A 24,330-nucleotide genomic window follows, 5' to 3' on the forward strand; every position below is an offset into this window, starting at 1 on the left:
TGTGAGTAGTGGTATTGATATTCCACATAAAGTTACAAAGCAGGGTCAGGGCCAAGTGCTGAGGAGCATAGTGCAGAACAGTCTCTGCCGCTCTGCTGGGCTCAGTAACTGCAGAGCTCCAAACCTGCTCTCCGAGCTACAAAGGGGTGCCAACTCCATATTAAAGCCTATGGATTTAGGATTGGAGGTCATAAAAGCTCATGTATGTGTCCCAATACCTTTGTCCATATAGTGTTTCTTACTGAGTGTTTCAAGTGTATTAGCCTGAACAGTGTAGTCAAATTTTTCTTTCACCTTTACTCCGCTGCTGCAGTGCAGTACTCATTTTGGTGCGTTTGTCTGCATTTTTATTTATTTATTTATTTTTTGGTCCAGCCTGGCTGTGAAGAACTCCACTTTAACAGTGACAGTGCTGAAGATTCTGGACCGCAGTCACACTCAGAAACTTCAGCTGAAGGCTCTGGACACAGTTCTGTTTGGAGCACCAATGAGTAAGAGAGCTCTTCCTTCTTTGCAGAATATATATATATATATATATATATATATATATATATATATATATATATATATATATATATATATAAAAAAAGTATGTGTATGTATGTGTGTGTGTGTGTATGTGTGTGTGTGTGGCCTCTTGGAAAGTGCCCTGTTTGCCCTCTTGGTATCTCAGATGTAACACAGATTTGGTCTAAGCAGGGTAATGATTGAATTGACTTCTGATCTCGTAGGAATTCTCCTGTCTGTGCTTCGCCTATTGTATTCTTTTCTAGCAGTTGTTACCAGAGTGGACAAGCTTTACAGAATGTTCTCCAATTGAATTCCTGTGAATCTTAAAAATAAATAAGTAAATAAATAATTTTTCTTTTCACATATGTAGTTAGTTTATTTTTCTCTGCTCTAAATGAGTTAAGGGGGTTGTAAACTTGGAACCTTTCCCCCTTGGTTTGAGGAAAATATCCAAACGCACCGAAATGCATCACGGCTAACCATGTGAGCGAGGTCTCTCCGCTTATTGGTCAGAACTTTCTGGGGCGGGAGCAAGAAGGTACACACAGTAAGAAGGTCCTGTGTTCTGGAGTAGTGCAGATTTCTGTGCAGTTTAATATGGAGCAGTGGCAGAGATGGCATTTGTTCATAGCTGTATTAATTGTATAGGCAGTATATGGTCAAAAGCCGATCTGCACCAAGAGCCCTTTAAGCTTTAAGTACGGCTCGGCTCGACCCGCCATCCCTTAAAATTGAAGGAAGACAAGCGTCCAGGATTTTTTCTGTCCTACACCGAAGTGGTGGAACGAACTTCCCCTGCGTGTCCGAACAGCGTCGCTCGCTGTCTTCCGAGAATACTTGGGCGAAGAGTAGAGTACTATGGTCTCCTTATTGACTTGTGTTTAGTAGTGTCTTAACACTTCAATTTTTTGTCTTCTAAACTAGCTGAGGTTTTCCTTGAGTAAATAGAGAAGCACTTTTGGAGCTCTGGATAAAATCATGTGCTAAATGCCCTAAATGTAAATGTAAATATCAGTCATGTGTTTGCTCAAACGTATAGTCCACCAGATATTTGGGTCCAATCACATTCTCGCCATAAACAAACTGCTCTAGGATCGCGTCGAGACCACCTGTTCTCAAGGGTCGCACCAAAGTGAAAAACGAACCAGAGTCTGTTTCAACCGAACTAAAAGTGCAAGTAAGTTTGAGTTACAAGGCTTTGCTATCAGGTTGGACTGTGTTGTAGCTAATCCAGGAACTTCCCAGGGGAAGTTCGTTCCACCACTTCGGTGCAGGACAGAAAAAATCCTGGATTCTTGTCTTCCGATTTTAAAGGAATGGGGGGTCAAGCCGAGCCGTTAGCTACAACACAGTCCAACCTGAGTCCAACCTGATAGCAAAGCCTTTTAAACTCAAATTTATTTGTACTTTTAGTTCGGCAGATTGGATTACGGATTACCCAACGAAAAATAAAAGCACACAAAATGAGAGATTATTTTAGCGACCACAAACAATGTCCGTTTTTCCATATTGTAAAATAAATGACTGGCTGAATATGTTACCTTGCGTTCGTATGTAAATGTTAATTTTGCATCACTGTCCCACAAAACCTTGTATCTCCAATTTTTGCCATTTTTCTCAATTACAATTTAAATTAATTTTAAAAGTTCCAAAATTGTGTTTAAGATGAATGGACCAATAGAAATGCTCCAAATCTTTTAACATTAACTTCCATCGAAAGGTTTTGTCCTTCTCCTGTAAATTTGACATTTTGGAAATATATTTTTGTATGATCGCAATAATGTTCATGGTTACAACCTGCGTACAGCCAGTAACGCGCATGCACATCCAGAGCATAACAGGGTCCTTAGTTTTAAGTTGGATACCATGTTGAATACTGAGGTTAATAATTAGTGCAATATTTGAGACTTTCATGTGCTTTATGGATCCTTTTAAAACCGCTTTGTTAAAAATGCTTCATATATACTCAAGCTACATATTAGAATATAGAAGTAATTCGATAGCCTACTACACAACTTTTCCCATTGTCTGCCGCTCTGCCTTCTAACAAAATAAACCTCTTTTACTGAAAACATTCAGCTACTTTTTTACAGATGTGCAAATGCACACGCAAAGCTTGTTTAGTTCAAGGAAGAAGCATTGCCAATAGAATAATACTCTCTAGAGAAAATAATCATGTACCTTTTGGTACCTTGCTTAATGCCAGGCGTGGGCTATAAAGTCCCCTAGCATTGAGCTGTGGAGCAGTGGAACTGCTGGGACGGTGGGGTGGTGATCATCCAAGGCTCTGACATCACTAACGTCTTCTTCCCTGGACAGGAATGACAGAACATGGTCACAGCAGGTTAATTGAAATTTCCTCTGGTTTGTCTGCAGACAGGCTGTTGTTTTTGGTCCTGAGCTGCCATTAGTTTTATTTTCTAAGTCCTACATTCTGTTCTGTGTTTCTCGTTATGTAACTCCATGCCCTGGCTGGCCTTGCGAAGTGGCCTCATAGCAAGCGTGTGTCTTTGCTTTATTTGCATACACCTCCTGGTGACATCACATCAGGCGGGGAAGCCCGATGAAAGGCAAACATGCCAGCTCAGCTTTTGGGCAGGACCTTGAGGAAACAAAGCTGGCTGTTTGAGTTCTGTCGGGCTTGATGTTTGGCGAACAGCCATGACTTTGATGTGCAGGAATGTTTGTGGTAGACCAGAACGGGCTGTGGGCATCTCGGCCAGCTTCCGTCTTCTTGGCTTTATGTAACTCTCACGTTGTAGGGAGGTTGACCTCTCTGGCGTTAGAATGTCTTGGGCTGGGCAGCCCCTCCAGACGCTGCTCAGTCTGGGTTTTTTTTTTTTTTTTTTTTTTTTCGGGGTGCCCGTGTGTCGACTGAAGGAGGAGGGGTTGTAGAAGATCACTCTGTATTCAAAGCACAGATCCATGGCGCTCTGAACCTGATAAGCCCCATGCTCTTCCTTTTCCTCTAAGCTCACGTATCTCAGGCTTTTGAGCGCTGTGCAAAAGGTCTGATTGGCCTAGGTGTCCATGTCTACACTTTTGTCATTCTTTTCTTAACGTTTAAGGCGGTGTTATCGTACGGCCAAAGGCTGTTGCATTCCTGGCGTGCTTTCTCAGCCCTGACCTAGTCGTTAGCAGTTTGTCACGATCTGTACATAGAAACGTGTGTGCTAATGTGTGTATTTTGCACTGGAAAGAATCAAAGTTGTACAAATACACATTATTAGGGCTTCTTAGAAACACAAATAAATAAAAAATATGAATAAAATATATAAAAGATGTAGGATATGAGCCCTTATTAAAATCTAGATGTTGGAATAGCATCTCAGCAGACAAGGGCATTTTACCCTCACCCCAATGTGTTGCTATCAGCACATGCTAGTATGGATCGTTTTCAGCATTTAGTGGCAGCTGCCTGGCAGACACACCATGTCCTTGCTTAGTGTCTCTGGCACTTCATTAAAAGGTACCAGGTCTTTATCATGGATGCCAACAAAAAAGGAAATGGACAAAAAGTACAGTGGGTCTGCATGTGGCATGTCTCATTGTCTGTGTGAGGGGCTCAAGGGGTTGGTGCAGTCTGTGTGTGACAGCAGCAATGCTTGGTCTGCCCGACCCCTGCTGGTCTCCACACACTGACTCTAGCTCTAGGAGCCAGTATCCTTCCGACAGCGCTCTGCATAAGTGTCTGCAGATACTGTTGAGATGGTCTGAATAGCTTACGTATTGGGTTCGCTGAACTGATTTCAATGGCTTGTTGGCATAGTGTTTGAAGTTAAATCAGCATGCTCACCTGATGGTGACAGGACAGTCATGTCCAGCCTTCATCGTGTCTCTGTGGTACGTCAGGCGCTCTTAGAAACAGAACGGCAAGACGCAGTACAGACTGCTACTCCAATTATGCAGCACAATAGACCTACAGATAAGGATCTGTTCGTCTTCAGTGAACAACAGGCAGCTTTGACGAAACTGTCAGGGACATATGTTGTTTGGTTTTGCACTTAACCTTTTGATTAGCATGCAGATATATGCTTTATCTGTGTAAAAATCATCAGATGTAGGTAAAGTGCCATGCCAGCCTGGTTCTTGCTTGTTCAAAGACCTTATTGAAAGTGAACGCTGAATTTGCCAAATTGCAGTATTAAAACTTAATAATTTGGTGGTTGCAGGAATGTAGAGGGGTGTACATCTGTCAGTTAAAACCGTATTTCAATTTGCAATGTCCTTGGAATCCTTAGTGTGTTAAATGTATGATCTTGGACAGTGAGATCTGGACATCTTGTAGGTACTTTCTCTTTAATGCTCTTTGTTTCACTCTCTCCCATACAGTGAACAGTCACAACCATTTGAAGGACTTCATGCTGGTGGTGTCCATAGTCATTGGAATGGGAGGCTGCTGGTTTGCTTTTATCCAGAACCGCCACTCCAAAGACCACATGAAGAAGATGATGAAGGACCTGGAGGGTCTGCAGAGGGCTGAGCAGAGCCTTCATGACCTGCAGCAGAAGTGAGAGCAATTTTTTTTGTCTTTGGATTTTCATTTGTTATTTATTTATTTATTTATTTTTAGATTATTATGCTAAGCAGGACAAGGCCTATAGGATATCTAGGGATTTAAGGCCTGCTTTATTTGGTTTAGTTACATTGTAGAATTAATTTATCTGAAATTGAAAAGTTGTCTTCTTATTGAATTTTTCCATTCCACCCTAAATGAGCCTCACCTCACAGCCTCCATTATCACAGCAGGAGCTAGAGAGGTAAAAGGTTATGGACCTCTGTAATTTCATTCATACGATTAAGTGTGGCAGCAATTGACTGCAGCTAAGCACAACAAAAGTGGATGCTAAGGAGGAACCATTGGCATCTAGACAAGATGTCTTCTCCTCAGTGAACGATGTGCCAAAATGTTAGTTTATCAAAAAATTAATTTAAATTATGACTGGACCTACAGATGGTGGTACTCTTTGCGCCATTCAGTAGTTGGTGAGCTAATGCTGATTCATGTCTGTTGATTTTTAAATACAGAAGAGGTTTACGGTGCTATTAGCACCCCTTGCTTAGAGCAGATTATGTATACTCCATCCACCCACCCCCCAAAAACATGCTTGTGGCTAATGTTGAAAGGGTAGTCCTTAAAGTTCAGTTTTAGTCACACTTTTCTTGTATAGACTCTGTATAGTTTTACAAATTAGAATCAAAATATATTCCAAGAAAATGTCTGTGAATACTGAATAAGGCCTAATGAATCACAGACTCTTCTTTCTATTCATTCCGAGATCTGCAAGGCCAAAAAGCTTGCTTAATGACTCACTGTTTAGTAGCGAGTCTGGACAAGAATGTGGATTTCTGCCTATGAAATGACAGATGAACCTGATGATCTGAGTGCAGGAGAATCGGGGATAGAAAAGAGACCAGCCCACAGTTTAAACACATTTTTCACATCACTATACAATTACAGTATTATACAGTAATTTACAGCATTTAGCAGATGCTTTTATCCAAAGCACAAGTAGTTCGCTGTGTACCCTTAGCTGGTTTGTATAGAGTAGGATACTTCTAATCTTAGACACTACTAAACACAAAAGTCAACATGGAGACCATAATACTCGACTCTACAATTTGCCCAAGTGTCGGATGAGGTGGGTTTTCAGTCTGGGTTTGAAGACGAAAGCGAGTGACTCTGCTGTTCGGACACCCAGTTCGTTCAGTAGTTCGTTACACCCCTTCGGTGCAAGGACAGGAAAAAAACTAAAATCTTGTCTTCTGTGTATCTTAAGGAAAGGTGAGTCAAGCCATTGCCATCAAGTGCAGAGGGGCTGGTCCAATCTTGGCTTTGTAGGCCAGCATCAGGGTTTTGAATCTGATACAGGCAGCAGCTACAGGAAGCCAGTGAAGAGAACGCAGCAGTGGAGAGACATGGCTGAACTTAGAAACGTTGAAAACAACCCATGCCACTGCATTCTGGATTAGTTGCAGGGGCCTGATGTTGCGCAAAGGGAGACCAGCCAGAAGAGATTTGCAGTAGTCAAGTCTTGAAGTGACAAGAGACTGAACGAGTACCAGGGTGGCCTCTCTAGAGAGGAAGGATCAAATTCTCTGGCTGTTGAAATCTGCATGACCGAGTCATGTCATCATGTTCTTATTATGGAAAGTAAGAATATCATAAAACTATTATGTTGAATATTTCCTGAGTATATGACACTGAAATGCCCTCTGTCAAATCCCTTCTAATACCAGCAGTGGCCCTTAATACCACCACGTCCTGATCTGCCGCTCACAGACACAAAGTCTGTCACCTTTTTGAGAGACGGCAGTGAGAGTAGATGCAGTGAGTGGAAAATATGTAATGAGTCTAAATGTGTAGGAGGACGCTCAACCTGTTGTTGTTATGCAGCAACCCATGACACATTCCACTGCTCAGTTGAAAAGCAGTTTTCAGGACTGAATTCATTTAAACAGTAGTTGTTGACCAGAGCAAGTAATGCACGCTAAATAACAAGTCTCTGTTTAAGTCTGCCTGTTTAAATTTACTATTTATTAATGTAATCTCTGTGCTGCAATGTATTTCACTTTTCAATCACCAGAACTAGGCAATAATACAAAATAATATATTAATAATAATATCAGCTATAATATACAGTGTGTGCAGAATTATTAGGCAAGTTGTATTTGAGAGGATTCTTTTTATTATTGAACAACAACTATGTTCTCAATCAACCCAAAAGACTCAAATATCAAAGCTTAATATTTTTGGAAGTTGGAGTGGGTTTTTTTTAGATTTGGCTATCTTAGGAGGATATCTGTTTGTGCAGGTAACTATTACTGTGCAGAATTATTAGGCAACTTAATAAAAAACAAATATATACCATCTCACTTGTTTATTTTCACCAGGTAAACCAATATAACAACACAACATTTAGAAATAAACATTTCTGACATTCAAAAACAAAACCAAATCAGTGACCAATATAGCCACCTTTTTTTACGATGACACTCAAAAGCCTTCCATCCATAGATTTTGTCAGTTGCTTGATCTGTTTACGATCAACATTGCGTGCAGCAGACACCACAGCCTCCCAGACACTGTTCAGAGAGGTGTACTGTTTTCCCTCCCTGTAGATCTCATTTTATGAGGGACCACAGGTTCTCTATGAGGTTCAGATCAGGTGAATAAGGGGGCCCATGTCATCATTTTTTCACCTTTACTGGCCAGCCACGCTGTGGAGAATTTGGATGCCTGTGATGGAGCACTGTCCTGCATGAAAATCATGTTTTTCTTGAACAATACCGACTTCTTTCTGTACCACTGCTTGAAGAAGGTGTCTTCCAGAAACTAGCAGTAGGTCTCGGAGTTGAGCTTCACTCCATCCTCAACCTGAAAAGGTCCCACAAGTTCATCTTTGATGATACCAGCCCATACCAGTACCCCACCTCCACCTTGCTGGCGTCTGAGTCGGAGTGGAGCTCTCTGCCCTTTACTGATCCAGCCTCGGGCCCATCCATCTGGCCCATCAAGAGTCACTCGCATTTCATCAGTCCATAAAACCTTAGAAAAATCAGTCTTAAGAGATTTCTTGGCCCAGTCTTGATGTTTTATCTTATGTTGTTCAAGGTGGTCGTATAAAAAGGATGATGATCAAAATACTCATTTGCCTAATAATTCTGCACACAGTGTATATTATGACTTCATACCTAATAATGGGCTCGGATGACTGTAGCAACATGTCATGGCATGGACTGTATTAGGTGATAGAAGGTGTTCAGTATAAAGCTTAACTGCTCCACAGTGGCTCGTTCATTGCTTTGTACCACTCACCGGTGTCGCCGTTCCCTCCTGGCATTAGTGGCCTGTGGGGCACCACTAAATGCACAAGAAGTCCATTCTCTCTGTAAGCCTTCACTCTGGCAGCTCTAGAACACCCCATGTAGTTAGCGGTTTCCAAGATGCTACCACTCCTGGCCCACTGTCATGATCATATCAGATATTATATGATATCTGATATGAACTGATAGGATATCCCATTGTCCTATTCAACCTAGGTGAGTAGGACGATGGGGGGTGGAAGGTGGTATCGTCTTGGAAGAATCTTTTGTGGGATGTTCTAGAGGTGCTGTGTTGGAGGTGTACCAAGAATGGACTTCACACACATTGGGTGCCTCCCAGCAGCATACCAGTGGTGCCCCACGGGCCACGGATGATTGAGGGGGGTGACGGCTGAATGGAACACCTTTGTAATAAGCACCTTCGGTCACCCAATATAGTCCATGCTGATGTTACGGTAGTGTCATTCAAGCCAAGGGTGGCTATTACCACTGTTATATAGGTGGTCATAATATTCTGATATGACTATATCTATATTTGTTCTGATAAATTACACTTTTGTCCTTCCTGGATAACGCGCCCCCAGGTCAAATTTCAATTCTACTGTATCTGTAACGCTTCCTCAATTGGTGATAAAATAGTGACCACCCAAATGTTGCTGCTCCCACTAGTTGCAGTTGCAGTGACGTACAGAGCTCTTGCTCCTCTGCATTCTATCTCCCTAAACTCCCTGCCTCCCCCTAATGTGTGGTTTTTCAAGTGGGCTGAGAGGGCAGGAGACCAGCAGACCAGCAGGTGGGTCTGCTTTTTAACAATGGCTAGAAAGAGTAAAGCTCAGAATGTGTTTTTACTGTTATAAGGGTGTCAGTGCTAGGGGGTTCTACTATAAACGTCAATAAGGGCTATCATTAATTTCCTGAATTTAGCGTTAGAGCTGTGTCTATGCCGGTAATAACTGTATGAAAGGTAACCGCAGTAAATTGTTAAACTGAGTTCCGTTGATTTGACAATGATGAAGCTCCGATGCACGTTTCCACAGCTGCTTCGGAGTTAGGGACCATCTGTAATTTAACAGAAGGACAAGTCTTCTCGTCAGTGTTGAAAGTACATTGGCTGATGCTCCCAGGAACATCATCATGATTGTGTCCAGAAGCATTAACAGATCCTTGTGGATATAACTTCTGCTACCACTTCCACTCACAGTAATCAGTAATAAGCTTTTTTTTTTAATTCTGGTAGTTTCTGGACTGTCCCTAACCCTGCAGCCGATCTGACAGCAATCGCAGATTGAGTTAAAGTCTAATCTTTGTTCAGGAGAATCCGTTCAGGAAGACGCTGCGGTTGTAGTGTAGTATCCTCTTTAATTTGGCCATGAAAGTGTAATGAATTTTTCTCTGAACGGATCTCCGGTTGTCTCCATAGCTGCTTAGCTTCCTGACACAGTCACTGTGTAGAGACGAAGCAGCCGCTGCGAAGGAAGACGTTTTACAGTTGAATAGATCCAGTTCCGATCCAGTTTACAGAGATGCTGGAAAATGGTTTCCTGTTTCCCTTCCAAATGTGTTCCTCATGATTGCAGAAGTTGAGTCAGGTTACGACAGTACTGCATTTGAACGGTTTCCTGTGTAGGTGTAATGACGTGCTTCTCTCTATCTCTCTCTCTCTCACTCACACACACGCACACACACACACACACACACGCTCGTACACTCATAACGATGGTAAACGGCCACTAGAGAAAATGTTCTGAAGGTTTACTCATAGTCATGGCAGAATCCTTTCCTGATGTGGGAACGAAAGCTTCATGACCTTCACTTTTAAATGGTCCATCTGATGGGTTTCTTTCTCCACGTCCTTTTTCTGTTGCCATAGCAGCTTCTTTTTAGATGAATAAGCAGGTGCTTTACAATGTAGTGCCAGTCCTAGTGTTTGGCATGGTTATTAGAGGTAGACATACGTCTAACCTTGTGCTTCTTGGTGCACTATGTACAACAGTATAGGCCTTTTTATACTCTCTTAAAAAAATCTTTCAGCATTGACATAGAAGAACCACTTTTGGTTCCATGAGGAACCATGCTTGTAAAGGAGATGTGTCGAGGGATCTCTTAAAGGTTCTTCACATTCAATTGCACCTCTGGGTGACAAATTTGAAACCATGGAGAAACAAACGTTTAAATACAGCTTTCTGTTCTTTGAACAGCAGTCGCTCGGTCATTGGTCAGCAGGCACTCGAGTCTTTTTTGAATTGTCGAAACATTTATAAGTGGGCTTTTTTTAGCCAGACCTGAATTTGTGTTGTGCTGTGGTGAGCAGACTGTTTCCTGTATCCTGCCAACTATGGTAGGTAATGCTGACCAGACTCTCTCCTGATTCAGATCAGTTTAACGTTTGTAATTGTCCGACTGATGGTTTAACATTTACTGAATGATTGTTTGATGAAAAACTGTGCCTTGTTCACCTTGTCATCCTGCCAGCAAACAAAATGTTGTATTTGGTCAATTTTCAAATGTTTCAAAAGTTTTTAAAATGAAGCATGTAATATAAACATAAGATTGTGTTTATGTGGCTACCGTACAATCCATCCCCCCCTCCCCCGATAATACTATACCCCGTTGGTATTATTTTAAAACTGTATGACGGTATGAATAAAAAAGTCAATACTGCCAAACCCTAATTACCAACAGGGCTCATCAGTACTGCTATCAAAAACCTTATCCACACAGTCCACTGTTTTATTTTCTCAAAAATCGCAGTTCAAAACACACGGTCAGGCCTGTAGGGTCTTTTTCGAACATAATGTACAATTAATGAGAGCATGGGTTCATTAAGCTGATCAATGGTAAATATCTGAGACAGTGATTATATTTGCAATTGAATTTGTTCTGTGCTTTAAGCACTGAATGTTTCTCTTTGCCTGCACTGAGATCTCAGCATTGAAACATTTGACTGTATCCTCATCAGCTATTAGTGCCATCTGTGCAGCCTGTGACGTGGGGAAGAGAGCGAGATAAGAGTGCTTCATTACAGGATAAGCTGTCTACAACCCGTCTTGATGAATCCAGTCATCATTAATGCATTTTTAATGGCATTTTTATGTAGGTTTCAGCTGACATGGTGACTAAGACCTCGTTTACACCTAGTCACTTTATCTGTCTTGAGTATCACAACCTGATTATATCCGGAAAAGGCCAAACCACATAAAAATGCAAGTGTGAGCGTGCATTTAAGCCAGATACTTCAGGAGCTCCTCTGAAATGCAGCTGAGCGACGTTATAGCAGTGTAAACACATCCACCACTCCGAGACTCATTCCTCTACCAAAACTCCACCCAGTACATCCAACACACCAGTAATAATTGGTGAATTTGCATATTCTGTCCCGCACAGCGATGGATGTCAATCTGACTACCTGGAGACGCATCTGACTACCACGTGTAAATACAAGTGTCTAAAATCTTACCAGGATACGTTCCAGATACTAGTCACATGAGGTGGCCTGGTGTAAACTAGGTCTAAAGCATGGTAAACCCTCACAGTGAAAACTAGCCAGAATAAACTACAGCCTAGACACAGTGGGGTTAGTTTAACATTGCTGAAATCTGCACAAGAGAAGCAGTCCATAGTCCCCATATAAATAATTAAAAGCTTTATTTAGAATGTATGGAACACTGTAAAGGATAAAGGATAAAAGCATTAGAGGAGACTGTCATTTGCATCACACGTGGTACATGGGGTGGATCAAAATTCAGATCTCAAGGTCCCAGCTACACCCAAAGAGCAATGATTGAATAAATAAAATAATATAATATAAAAAGGGTAGACATCATAAATAGGAAAAGTAAAGAAATAAAAAAGCAGCAGCAATGTAATATAAATGAATGAATTCAGTTCATTTGTTCTAACATAATTAAATAGATATTAATTTTGTATGTATGTATGTATGTATGTATGTATGTATGTATGTATGTATGTATGGTAGGTTGGAAAGCTTGTTTGGCTCAAGCAACGTAAAATTGTTAAATGAATACAGGCACCGTTAATTCTCTACACACATTTTATCAAGTGTTAGAACTCTCATCAGTCCTCCATCAGTTAAGATGAACCCTTTCTGTGGGGAAAACACTGGAGTTGAAACCTTGCTTGCATGCTGATATATTCATACTCAGAAACCAAGTTTACATTGTCGTTAGTAGCAGAGATGTATGAAGGTTACACTGTAATTTTGTAGAGGAGGTGTATGTAAAGAACCTCAGTGTTAAGCTTCTTTACCGTTCTATTGAATCTTTTCATTTGGTTCATCTAAGGTATTGCTCAAAGAACCCTTTGTGATACCATGTTTTTTTTTAAAGATTAGATTAGATTTAAGCTTATTGTCATAGTGCAGAGTACAGCTACAGAGCCAGTGAAATGCAAAATGGAGTATTATTTGCATATAAAGTGCAGGAAAGTAACCATGGCAGGAAATACTATGGTTAAAATAAGTGCATTTAAGAACAGAGAAGTGGTTCAAAAAATTAAATAAAATAAAAATATGTTACAAGTACACAATATATACACAGTGAGTTGAGGAGAATGTAAATGTAGGTTGTATGTACTGTGAGAGCAGCATATGTAAACAGATAGTAGGCAGAGTAAAAATAACTTGTACAGGGGGGTTCTGTACAGTTTGTACAGTAACTGCCTGTGGATGAGAGTGGTGCAGTATTAGACTGTGCAGATATGAATAGTGCGATAGTATTAGGACATAAAGTACAGTAATGGTGCAGTGCAATGCAGTGATGTGTTTAAAAATAATTAAAATAAAACAGTGTAAAATTCTTAAAAAGAGGGGCTCGGAGGTGGTTCAGCGGTCTGTTGCACTGCCACTATGGCCCTAAGGGTTGCAGGTTTGACATGCTTTCCTTAGAGTTGTGTCGACTGCCCTGTGATGTTGCATTAACGGTGGTTCGATTGGAAGCGGTGGCTGGCTTCGTCTGTATCAGCGGAGACGTGTTAACTCCTAACCTTCCTAGTGTCAGGAGCATTGCTAGTTCTAGGGGAAGGTACAAACAGGGTTAATTGGTAGCACCGAATTGGGAAGAAAAAATGATGAAATTCAATAATTCTAAACAAAATGCATAAATTTGTGTTTGTCCAATTAGACCAATTAAAAACTGTTAAATATCTCCTATATAATTTCCTTAATAATTATGAGACGACCCAACATTGAAGGTAAAGCAGCTACAGTTTCCAGGTATGTCTCATATACAGGCTTGTAACTTTCCTCTGATTTCTTTTGAATTGTTTAACCACAGGGATGTGACTTGGCAGGATTTTCCACTTTCTTCACCCCGTCAGTATTTGCCTCTCTTCAGTTCTACAGCTCACACAGGAAGTGTGTGTCGATTACGCAACATTTGACGCCAGAGACTTGTCGAGACAGAAGTTCTGGCACACTGAGAGTGACTCTGTTTGGTGTTGAAGGCCTAAACTGAAATTACTACAGACTTAAACCATCTGTTCTCGTGTTCTCATACTTGTACTCACTGACCCAATTAAAGGGCTGATGGTGTTTGACCAGTGTCAACCCCTCTGTTAGGTGGTAGGGAGACTTTATAAGCCAGTTTTTTTGGAACAGGGATCACGGGTCTTGTCCAGAGTGGGACAGTGTTGCTGCAGGTTTTCACTCCAACCGAACAGGAGCGCAAGTCATTAAACGAGTAAAGTCAGTTGTGCTCCAGGAATGAAACCCTGAAGTCACACTGGATCTTTACAGATAAGATTGGTGACCCCCTGCTTTGGAATGTGGAACACATTGTCCTCCGCAGTGGAGAGAGTAAAGCCAAATAGTCTTTGCTGTATTGTCTCTGGGTTTGTTCGACTGTCTGTTGGTTCTTCACCAGTAACGCAGATTCTTTTGTTCCACGTCTGCCTGAACACTGTCAAATTATCCATTCTCTTTGGTATGCTACTCCTGGTTGATTCAAGAGTAGCATACCTAGTTTAATTTGGTGAAATTTTAGGGTTCTTATAAAATGCAATATTGTACAAAACACTTTTGGTTATGTAAATAACCATTTTTGACAAGAAGCTGTGATTGCAACTTTTTTAAATGATTTTTTTATGATTTATTATTATTAATATTTGTATTTGTATATTTTTGTTATTAAATAAAATGTCAAATTTTTGGTGCTGCTGATTAGCCCACCTGTTCATAACTCCCCCTAGCACTAGCAATGCTCCCAACACTAGGATATCTCCGCTGATACATGCAAAGCCAGCACACCACCTCTTTTTGCACTGCTGAGAGTGGTGAGTGATGAGGGGAAAGAGCTCCATCTTCCCACCCGGAGAGAGTCCGGACATTTGTGCTCTCTCGGGTTCTGATGCCACTGATGGCAAAGCGGCATGGCTCTGGGTTCGCCAATGTGAAGAACCTTTACTTTGATGAAGAACCTTTTACATGAACTTCTTTAAACCTTAAAAAGGTTCTTCACACACCTTGTTAACAAAAATGGCTCTTCATGGTATCTGAAATTGATCTTGATCTATAGCATTACTCATCTAAACCTTTTGTAGCACATTTTATTTCTTTTTAAGAGTGTACAGTCTGTGCAGCTATATAGGCAGTCTGCACATTTGGAATTCCCTGTTTTTGCCATGTTATATTTACATATCCTTCTGTTCAGCTTACAGCAGTCTAGCCTCATCTGTTTATGCTAAAGTTATGCGGCATGTTCCAGTCCAGAGTGCTTTTAGAATGAGGTGCAACACAGAGCAGAACATATACCTGTCTTAAAGGCCTAGTAACCAAAACCAGCCTGTTTAATTAATGGATAAATAAAAAGTCTAGAGGTTGAAAATGTAACCTTGAATTGCGACTGGTTTTGATACATGTGGTATATGAATAGACCTCAGATGAAAACTAAATGCTAGAAAAAAGGATACTTTTAATTACGTTTCAGTTTTTCCTTGGTGAGAATCATTTGTTGGCTCGCATACAACAGCCTCACAGTCCTGTGCTGAACCACGACAGGTGGCAGGTTGGGAAATGCTACAGTAATTTCCATCGCAGCTGTTCAGAGCTGTTGTCTCAAATTCCCGTCCTTTGTTGAAGTTAAAGTAACAATATAAACTCATGTTACAGTGTTAGACATTTTAAACACAGTGACTAGGTGATAACGGACCATTATGCAGATAGACAGCATTTTCACTTAGTGGCAGGATGATGAGCACATTTTCACCATATGTTGTTATTTTCCAAATCTTGGGACGTTAATTAGCCAGGTGTCCCGAGCTTTTATGTAAGCAGCTCTCTTGTTGGATTTTGATTTGGCTCTCTAGTGTAAAGCTACAGTAGTCTCTCTTGTTTTTCTGGTCAGATTTATAAGGCAGTGACCGATGATTGCGCTCAGTCTGCAGTGGGTTGTGTATTTAAATGCAGTCTTGATGTAAAATGTAATGTTAAATGTCAGTCACTTATCATTGCGGATCATTTTAATACCCTGTTGATGCTGTTTAAATGTGTGTGTGTGTGTGTGTGTGTGTGTGTGTGTGTTGAATATCAAATAGCAAAGGTCAGAATTTGGTGTATTGGAAGGAGTGGGGATTGTGAAGGTATTCCATCTTCTTGTTCTCTTTGGATCATCTTACACTAGCCCTTCACCCCATTGCTGCCTTACTCTCCTATCCCCTTTATGTCTCAGGAGCCTGTTACTGCCCCCTCCTGGCTGAATGATTGTATGCTTTTACTGACACAGAGTCTAACAGGTGTCTAACTAGGGCTGCAGTCAGCCAGAGACCACTTTTAATAAAATAAAAAAAATAAAAACATTTAAGGAACATTTTAAGTAATTTATCATCCAAATCTCTCCAAATAAAACATGAATATTTGAGTTTTTATAAATGTCACATTTTTTTTGGATGATCTTTAATGATGAAGTAGACTAGTCGTAGCATCTTAAATTATCTTCTTTATTTATTAATTTATTTTGACGTTACCTGTGACCTAATCTGATTTTATATAGGTTTTTACTGTGATTATGCTTGTGCATGTAAGCAGTATTGTACTGCAGTATTCTTCGTAGAACAGGACTCTCTGTGCCAGGTGTGGGCTAGAGGGGTATAAAGCCCCCAAGCATTGCGCTGTGGAGTAGTGGAACTGATGGTTGGTGCTTACCTTTGGGATGAGTTGGGGATGAGGGTAGGGTGGTGATCATCCACCATCCTGACCTCACTTACCTCTCCCAACACTAACATCTCCCAACAATGCTCCAAAATCTAGTAGACAAAATTTACTAAAAGTAAATCTAGCCTTTCCTAGACTATAGAGACAGTTAGTCCAACAAAAGCTATTGTTAATGCCCTTAATTTCAGAAGAAACAGAAAATGAACAGATGTCCCAATACTTTTGTCCATATAATGTAATATATTTTCTAAATAGCTAATTAAAACATCAGCTCTCCATATTTAAGCTTTCATTCATTAACATACACTTGTATAGTGACTTTCTATTTGCAGGTTCTGTTTTGATTGGTCAGACTCGCACGTCCAGAAACCACAAACAAATGTAGCTCAAGTCCAATTGGAGAACAGTTTTTTCCATTTCCACATGACCTGTCGTTTAGCAGACTAGATTGGAGGTACCTGTCTGAACAAAGCCTTATTGCTCTTCTTGCAGAGGTGGGGAATTGAACCACAGTCTGTCATTATCTGCGGAGGGTAGTGGTGTTATTCACTACTGCATATTAACATTAACAGGTATCATTTATAATAATCTGTATTCAGGCTGTCAAACTACATAATATATACTACATAATGATCCTACATGCACAGAAACGCACCAGGAGCACCACACTATACACCTAATTATTTTTTGGTTGCCAGGTGTGCTGGAATGAACGGTCACTGATCATCACGGTCATGCTAAGACCTTGTATCTAAATTTTTCAGTTCTTCACTTTAAATTTCATGATAAATAGCCCAATAGAAATGCTCCAAAATGACTTAATAAAATAAAATCTCCTTAAATTGACTTCCATTGAAATGTAAAAAGTTTTTTTCCTTCTCATGCAAAGTTTTCCTTTTGGAGATACAAGGTTTTCACATGACTGTGATGATCAGTGACCGTTTAAGTCCAGCACACTTGGCAACCACTAAATAGTTAGCAATTCCACTTGTGGGCCGCGTTTCCGTGCAGATTCTGAGTTTAAGGAAGTGGAAAAACTCATTCAAAGGAATACAAAAAAAATAAGTCCCATCCTAGATGTGGCAATCCCACATTAACTACCTTCTTCCTGTGAACGTGAGCCTCATCTTGGTGAGACCGCGGAAGTCTCAACAGCATGCATTTGTGAATACTGCACTAATGATTAACTAATGAGGTGGCTCGTTGGTATGTTGGCTCAGTTGGGTCTGTGTAGGTTAATACTGATAGAATAGACTTTAATCAAACAAAAGAAGTGTAGCAAAAGTAAATCCTCTCAATTACGAGACGAATGCTGCTGTTCTGTGCTCAGTAAATCTGTTTGTAATGATTAAAGGACAGCCTGTTTCTATTTGCTGTCCTGTGTGCCTGGTCATATGACCCGCCTTCCAGGCATGCTGAATTCATGTCAAACAGACAAAGGCCATTCCCATGAGGGAGTCTTATCTCTGGCTTTATATAGGCATGGTGGAGGCATTCAGGGCCAGCATGGGTATGCTTGCTACTGCCAAGGAAAATCGTTAATCCCGTCATAGCTCCGAGAGGCCATGTCTTTGTCGTCATGGTCCGTTTCTTCCTCCTGCCGTGACTTCAGGTTATTTTGAACGCCCTCCTCTGTTAGCAGCCTACTGGCTCCACTGGCTCCAGTCAGCTATGGCCATGCGCCCAGTTCCAGCCCTAAGCAAAGTGTAGTTGGGTAATAAGAAGGAAATGTTCACTTGAGCTCTCTGTGCAGATCTTGAGTTCAACGCCTTCATGAAAGAATTTAAAAACTTGCATCCTGTCCTTACATGATCTCCACAGTTAAAAAACTTTAACTACACCGTCATGCTGTAGCATCAGGTAGTGTGTCGTGTCCAAATGTCCAACCTGTCCTAAGTGCCTTCTCAATTAAACCTGGTAACTCCATCAAATTGACCCACTGATGGTATTTGCTGCTGATTTGTTGACTTAATTAAACAATTACTATAATAAATAATAATGATAATTTTGAGGAAACAAATGCATCTCTTTAATTTAGCTTTTAGCTTATGTTATACAATTGTATTACTTTCCTCTTTTATGAATACTCTTATTAATACTCTTCACAGTTTCACCCTTTATCACTTTTCTGTAAAGGCATCTGAGCATCTGTGAAAGTACCCTGTAAATAGAGGTAGTATAATTGTAGTAGTAGTAGTAGTAGTAGCGGCGTAAGCATAGTAGTACTAGGAGGTACTATAGTACTATGAGGACAGTAGTAGTAGTATTGGGGTAGTAGTATGAGGATGATGGTGGTGGTAGTAGTTGTATGAGGATAGTAGTAGTAGTATGAGGTATGTAGTAAGAGGTATGTAGTATGAGGTATGTAGTAGTATTAGGGTAGTAGTATGAGGACAGTAGTATGAGGTATGTAGTAGTATTAGGGTAGTAGGATGAGGACAGTAGTATGAGGTATGTAGTAGTATGAGGACAGTAGTATGAGGTATGTAGTAGTATTAGGGTAGTAGTATGAGGACAGTAGTATGAGGTATGTAGTAGTATTAGGGTAGTAGTATGAGGACAGTAGTATGAGGTATGTAGTAGTATTAGGGTAGTAGTATGAGGACAGTAGTATGAGGTATGTAGTAGTATTAGGGTAGTAGTATGAGGACATTAGTAGTATTAGAACAGTAGTATGAGGTATGTAGTATGAGGACAGTAGTAGTATTAGGGTGGTGGTAGTAGTACTAATAGTAGCATAAGGATAGTAGTAGTAGTAGTTGTTGTTTTAGTAGTACAAGTACTGTAGTATTATAGGACAGACGTAGTATAAGGACAGTAGTAGTAGCATAGGACAGCAGCAGCAGTAGTAGTAATAAGTATGTGCAGTAGAAGCTGTACTTGTAATAGTAGTTGTTCTAGTGGTGGTATAAGCTGTTAACCTTTAGTTAGTGAATTAATTATTGTGACTTAATACTTGTTTGTTCTTGTTTAATAATGTTCTGTGACTGCCCTGCACTCTGTTATGAGACATGGCTGTGATCTGTAACGCGACCCTTTGTTGTCTTCGTATCTTCCCTGCCTGAGATTCCCAGGCCTCTTTCAACTAAGCCTGCCCTCTGGAGCAGCGAGAGTGTCCACCATGCAAGGCTAACTCTGCACTGCTCCGAAGCGTTGGAGGCAGGAATAATGAGGACAGCTGGAAGCATAGCAACAGTCTGCAGTACTGCAGTCTTGCAACCTTGACATGAATGAAGTTTTGAGCGCACAGATTTCTTTTTTTTCTTCAGCAGTGTGCAATCCATCAAGCTTGTGTATGCGGTTCTTTGTATGTTCTGTATTTTCATTTTGAGTTTGTTACCCTTTCGCAAATATTCTGTTGCTAGATGAAACAATCCCTAACTGCTGACTAGAATGGGTTTAGTGCTGGGCTAAACCAGCTGCTTTTTACCTTGATACAAAACGTCCATGGTACCTCAAGGTTTTTTGACATGTTATAGCGTCAAGGTTTTCCAGTGTGTGGCTGTATTGACCCTGATAAACTTTCAGACGCAGATTGCGTCAGCTTGCGTTTTTTTTAGGTGGTAGTAACTTCAGGCTTCTGCAGATGGCGTTGCACGAGGCTGATCAGACTATATAGAGAAGAAGCAGCACAGGAAATACTCCTTATTCGTTTTCTTGATTGGAAGCGAAGCAATACGATGTTCATTCACAAACAGTGACAACGGACAGACACCGGCAGCATGTTTCAGTTTCAGCCACAATTCTGACCAGTATTTCCTGTAGACTGGAATTTCTGCCACTGCTGGTAGACCAGTATGACCATACCCCTCCATACACCTGCAGATTCAGCTACTTTCTTCACAACATGGCCTTTGGCACACCCAAATGTAACATCTGTTTTGCGACCCATTTTCCACTCATCCAACGAGACGTTCACTGCACTGCACCACCTTTTCTCAATCTATGAATTCCGCCGTACACCTCACAGGTTTTATAGCCTGATCAGCCATATGCAAAGCCATCTGCAGGAGCCTGAAGTTACTACTACCTTAAACACCCAAGCAAAGTAATTCCTGTCCGGGGAGCTTATTGACTTTTTGTATGAAAGGGGTCTAAATTTGCCAAAGACCAAACATGTACCTGCTTGTTTTTTTCCCCTTTTCTTTATAAAACTACAGAACAGAGATTTCTATTGTAGGAATTTAACCTGCACTGTTGGTTTCCAGCAATAATTCACAGCAATGCACTGTGAATTACTAATTAACTGGACTTGTGTTATAACCTCAAGGATGTTTCCCTTCTAATCAGTTCAAATGAATCTCGGTTGTTTCTTTGAAACTGTTGCTTCCTTCACTCAAGCTCATCATTGGTGTTCTAGTTTTCACGCTAAAGCCAAAACCTGTTGTTTTGATGCTCAGGCTGCGGATCGCCCAGGAGGAGCACCGCACCGTGGAGGTAGAGAAGGTGAACCTGGAGCAGAAGCTTAGGGATGAGATTAACTCCGCCAAACAAGAGGCGCAGAGGCTCCGGGAGTTACGAGAGGGCACAGAAAATGAGCTCAGCCGACAGAAGTACGCAGAGGAGGAACTAGAGCAGGTAAGAGTTTGTGAGTCTGTGATGATCCAGACACCCACATAGGACTGGATGTACAGCTCATGTTCCACTTGGTATTTGAGTATCTGTTTGAGTAACAACAATACGTTCTTTAAGAGATGCCAGAGAAGAACCATTTTCTATAATGAACAGATTTGTTAGTGTGCAGAACCTTTAAATTGGTAAAGAACCTTTACATCATGGGTAGGCTCTTTAGACCTTTAAAAGGTTCTTCACGCATCTCTTTTATAAAACCAAAAGTGTTTTTTCCATGGCATTTGCAGCTCCTTTATTTCATGCAGGGGTGTAAGGGTGCACCACGTATCATTTGCTAATTATTGTTCTTGTGATATTGGCCACTGCAGTACTGATACTGTACTAGGATGCGACGTGCAGCTTGCTACTCTACTGATTTTACTACAGTCACAAAGTGTTTCTAAAGGGTATTTTCAGAAGCCTTTCACACGCAGACGTTTCAGTATATGCAACAAACAAAAATGTATGATCATTTATCTCTTTCAGTATTTTTATGAATGTTGTCTGGCTGTAAGATGACCTTCATTTTCTAAATATTTCTAAAAAAAAAAATCTCTTCTTGGGTAGTTCTCAGGAAATGCAGACGCATCCAGTGGCGTTTCCTACTTCCTCATTATTCTCTGAAGCTGTTTTCTGCAGAGTCAGGGATTTTCAGGGGTGTGCGCAGACATGCTCTGTTAATGTGATTGCAACCTAGATGTCCAGTGAGGTGTGACATGGGATTGAAAACAGCCTTAAAGGATACCACTGTTGATGGCCAGTACATTCAGTTTTAAGGAATTTTGCCGGTGCACTTATTCAGAGCAACTTCCAGAAGCTTAGCCCTAGGTACAGCTGCATGATGCTCAGCTACATACACTATATAGACAAGATATTGGGACACCTGCTCGTTTATTGTTTCTTCTGAAATCTAGATTATTAAAATTATATAATTGGAGTAACTGTCTCTACTGTCCAGGGAATTCATTCTGCTAGATTTTGAAGTGAGGATTTGATTGAATCTAAGAGAAGAGCGCTACTGAGGTCAGGATGTTCGATGATCACCACCTTATCTCATCCCCAATTCATCCCAAAAGTACTAAATAGAGCACCATCCATCATTCCAGAGAGCACAGTCCTCCCGATACACAGCTCAATGGTGGTCAGCTTTATAACCCTCTAGCCCACACCTGGAATTAGGCATGGTGCCAATAGGTTCATGTTTATCTGCTCCATAAAGTTCTAATCTAATGGCAGTGCTTCTCTCCTAAGGACTAGACAAGGTGGGTGTGGGTGGGTGCATTTGCACAGGGGTGTCCACAAACATTTGGCCATATAGTTTATGTATAGTACAACATTTACAAGCCTTTGTAAAAGTGCAAGATTAGTGCTAGCACCAGTGTTTGAAGACAACCAGTGGTAGTCTCTGGTCTCTGGCAGTGGTTTTCAGTTGTGCTCACTAACCCATATAGTTTCCTCTACTACCTTCCCCAAAACACATGATCCAGCTCATCTGCTGAAATGGATATTATTTGGGGCAGAAGATACTGATCCTGTGCAGGCCATATGGTCTCCAGCACTGGGTTAAAAAAAACACTGCTCTATTGCATGTGTATATTACCTTGCAGATGTGTCACATTGCTAACCATTCTAATCCTTACATAACTGGAAATGTCACCAGTAGCTGTCATTGCTTGCCTTGACTTTTACATAAATCTGAAAAAAGGATCCAGTAGTCAGAGAGGATGTCAAGTGCTGTTTGACCATGGTAGTGTGTGGGATCATTCAGTGCATGCCAGTCTCCCATTACCGCCCTACTGCTCTGCCCTATTAAAGCCAGGCCTTTCAGGTCAGAAAGGAGTGCAGGGTCTCTATGGTATTGGAGCTCATTAGTGCTGTCTAATGAGCCTGGAGACAAAAGTGCAGCTCTGTTTTCTTCTCTCTCATCCATTTCCTCCTTCCCTTCTGTTCCTACTCGCAGAGCCTATATGGAGGCCTTTTGCTTTGTGACTGTACAAACAGAAAAGTGGCTTTGCCGTGTTTGGTAGAGTTTGGGGTTGCTATCTTTGGGCAGATTTGGCTTTTTCTCTCACGCAACACCGGACAAAAGCAATTTCACTATATAATTGCCCCAAGAACCTTGTGTGCTTTATCTGTTCGTTCAGACATAATGCACTCAAACAGCTTGAGCTTTTGCCATGCCCAACCAAATTTCCATTAGTTGCTGGGAAACAACACGCTAGGAGGATAGGTGTGACTCGTCTTACGTCACTCTGCATTTAATAGCTTTTGCTTTTTCTGTGATTTTAGGTCTGAGGTAATGTTAATTGCTCAGTTTGGTGTACAGTACCTGAGTCAGGTTGCCCTTTATCTTAACCAACGGTGGGCAATTCCTGCACGCTTCTGTGCTTTTCTTGCTCAAGCACACCTGATTTAACTGCCCTGTTAATTGCCAGGTGTAGTAGGTCTGTTAGAGCAGGGAAATCAGCTGTCAACTATGCTGGACTCTGGCCCTCGGTTGCCCACCCTTGATCTTGAGTCGCCGTGTTTAGTGAACTGGAAGCACAGAGCATGACAGTGCTGCACTGATTCACTGTGTACTGCTGATGTTGAGCTGACTCTGGTGCCCCCTGCAGGTACGAATGGCCCTGAAGAAAGCAGAGAAAGAGCTGGAGTCGCGCTGCAGCTGGTCTCCTCCAGATGCTCTGCAGAAGTGGCTGCAGCTCACACATGAGGTGGAGGTGCAGTACTATAATATCAAGAAGCAGAACGCTGAGAAACAACTTCTGGTCGCTAAAGAAGGGGTTAGTGTGTTTCTTGTCATTATCTTACTACTTGGCCATGAGTGCTGGGGCGTATTTCACAAAGCAGAACTTTCTGACCAGATAGCATGAGCCCAAAGGTGAGAACTGTCCAATAGAAATGTCGCTCAGGTCATCTGCATCTACAGATCTCACCTTTGGGCTTATGCTATCTAGTCAGAAAGTTCTGGGATTTATAAGCAGGCTAAACTAAGAAATTCAACTTTGTGAAATATGTATTTCTGGTACCTGTACAGGGGACGGCAAAAATCAGTGTTCAGTACTGTGCAAAAGGTTTAGTAACCTGTGTAAATAAGAGTAAACCGCTCCTTATCTGCGCAGTAAGTGTTGATTTACTCAGTATAAAGCTAATGTTACAATAAATACTTTTGCTCTTTCATACAGAGAGTCATATTTTTCCATCACTGTCTTCATTAA

At 41.1% G+C, this 24,330-nt stretch overlaps 1 protein-coding gene across 2 annotated transcripts in view; it reads left to right on the forward strand.

The window, feature by feature from the left end:
- stim1a (stromal interaction molecule 1a) overlaps positions 1-24,330 on the forward strand; it is a 58,243-nt gene that overhangs the window by 25,478 nt on the left and 8,435 nt on the right. For both annotated transcript variants that reach the window (XM_072691584.1, XM_072691583.1), the window contains exons 6-9: positions 376-491; positions 4,843-5,020; positions 20,902-21,079; positions 23,728-23,895. In XM_072691584.1, the coding sequence (XP_072547685.1) occupies positions 376-491; positions 4,843-5,020; positions 20,902-21,079; positions 23,728-23,895 (640 nt within the window). The remainder of the gene's footprint in view (positions 1-375; positions 492-4,842; positions 5,021-20,901; positions 21,080-23,727; positions 23,896-24,330) is intronic.

Source organism: Salminus brasiliensis, chromosome 11, assembly GCF_030463535.1.
Source record: "Salminus brasiliensis chromosome 11, fSalBra1.hap2, whole genome shotgun sequence".
In the NCBI taxonomy this organism is placed as follows: Eukaryota; Metazoa; Chordata; class Actinopteri; order Characiformes; family Bryconidae; genus Salminus; species Salminus brasiliensis.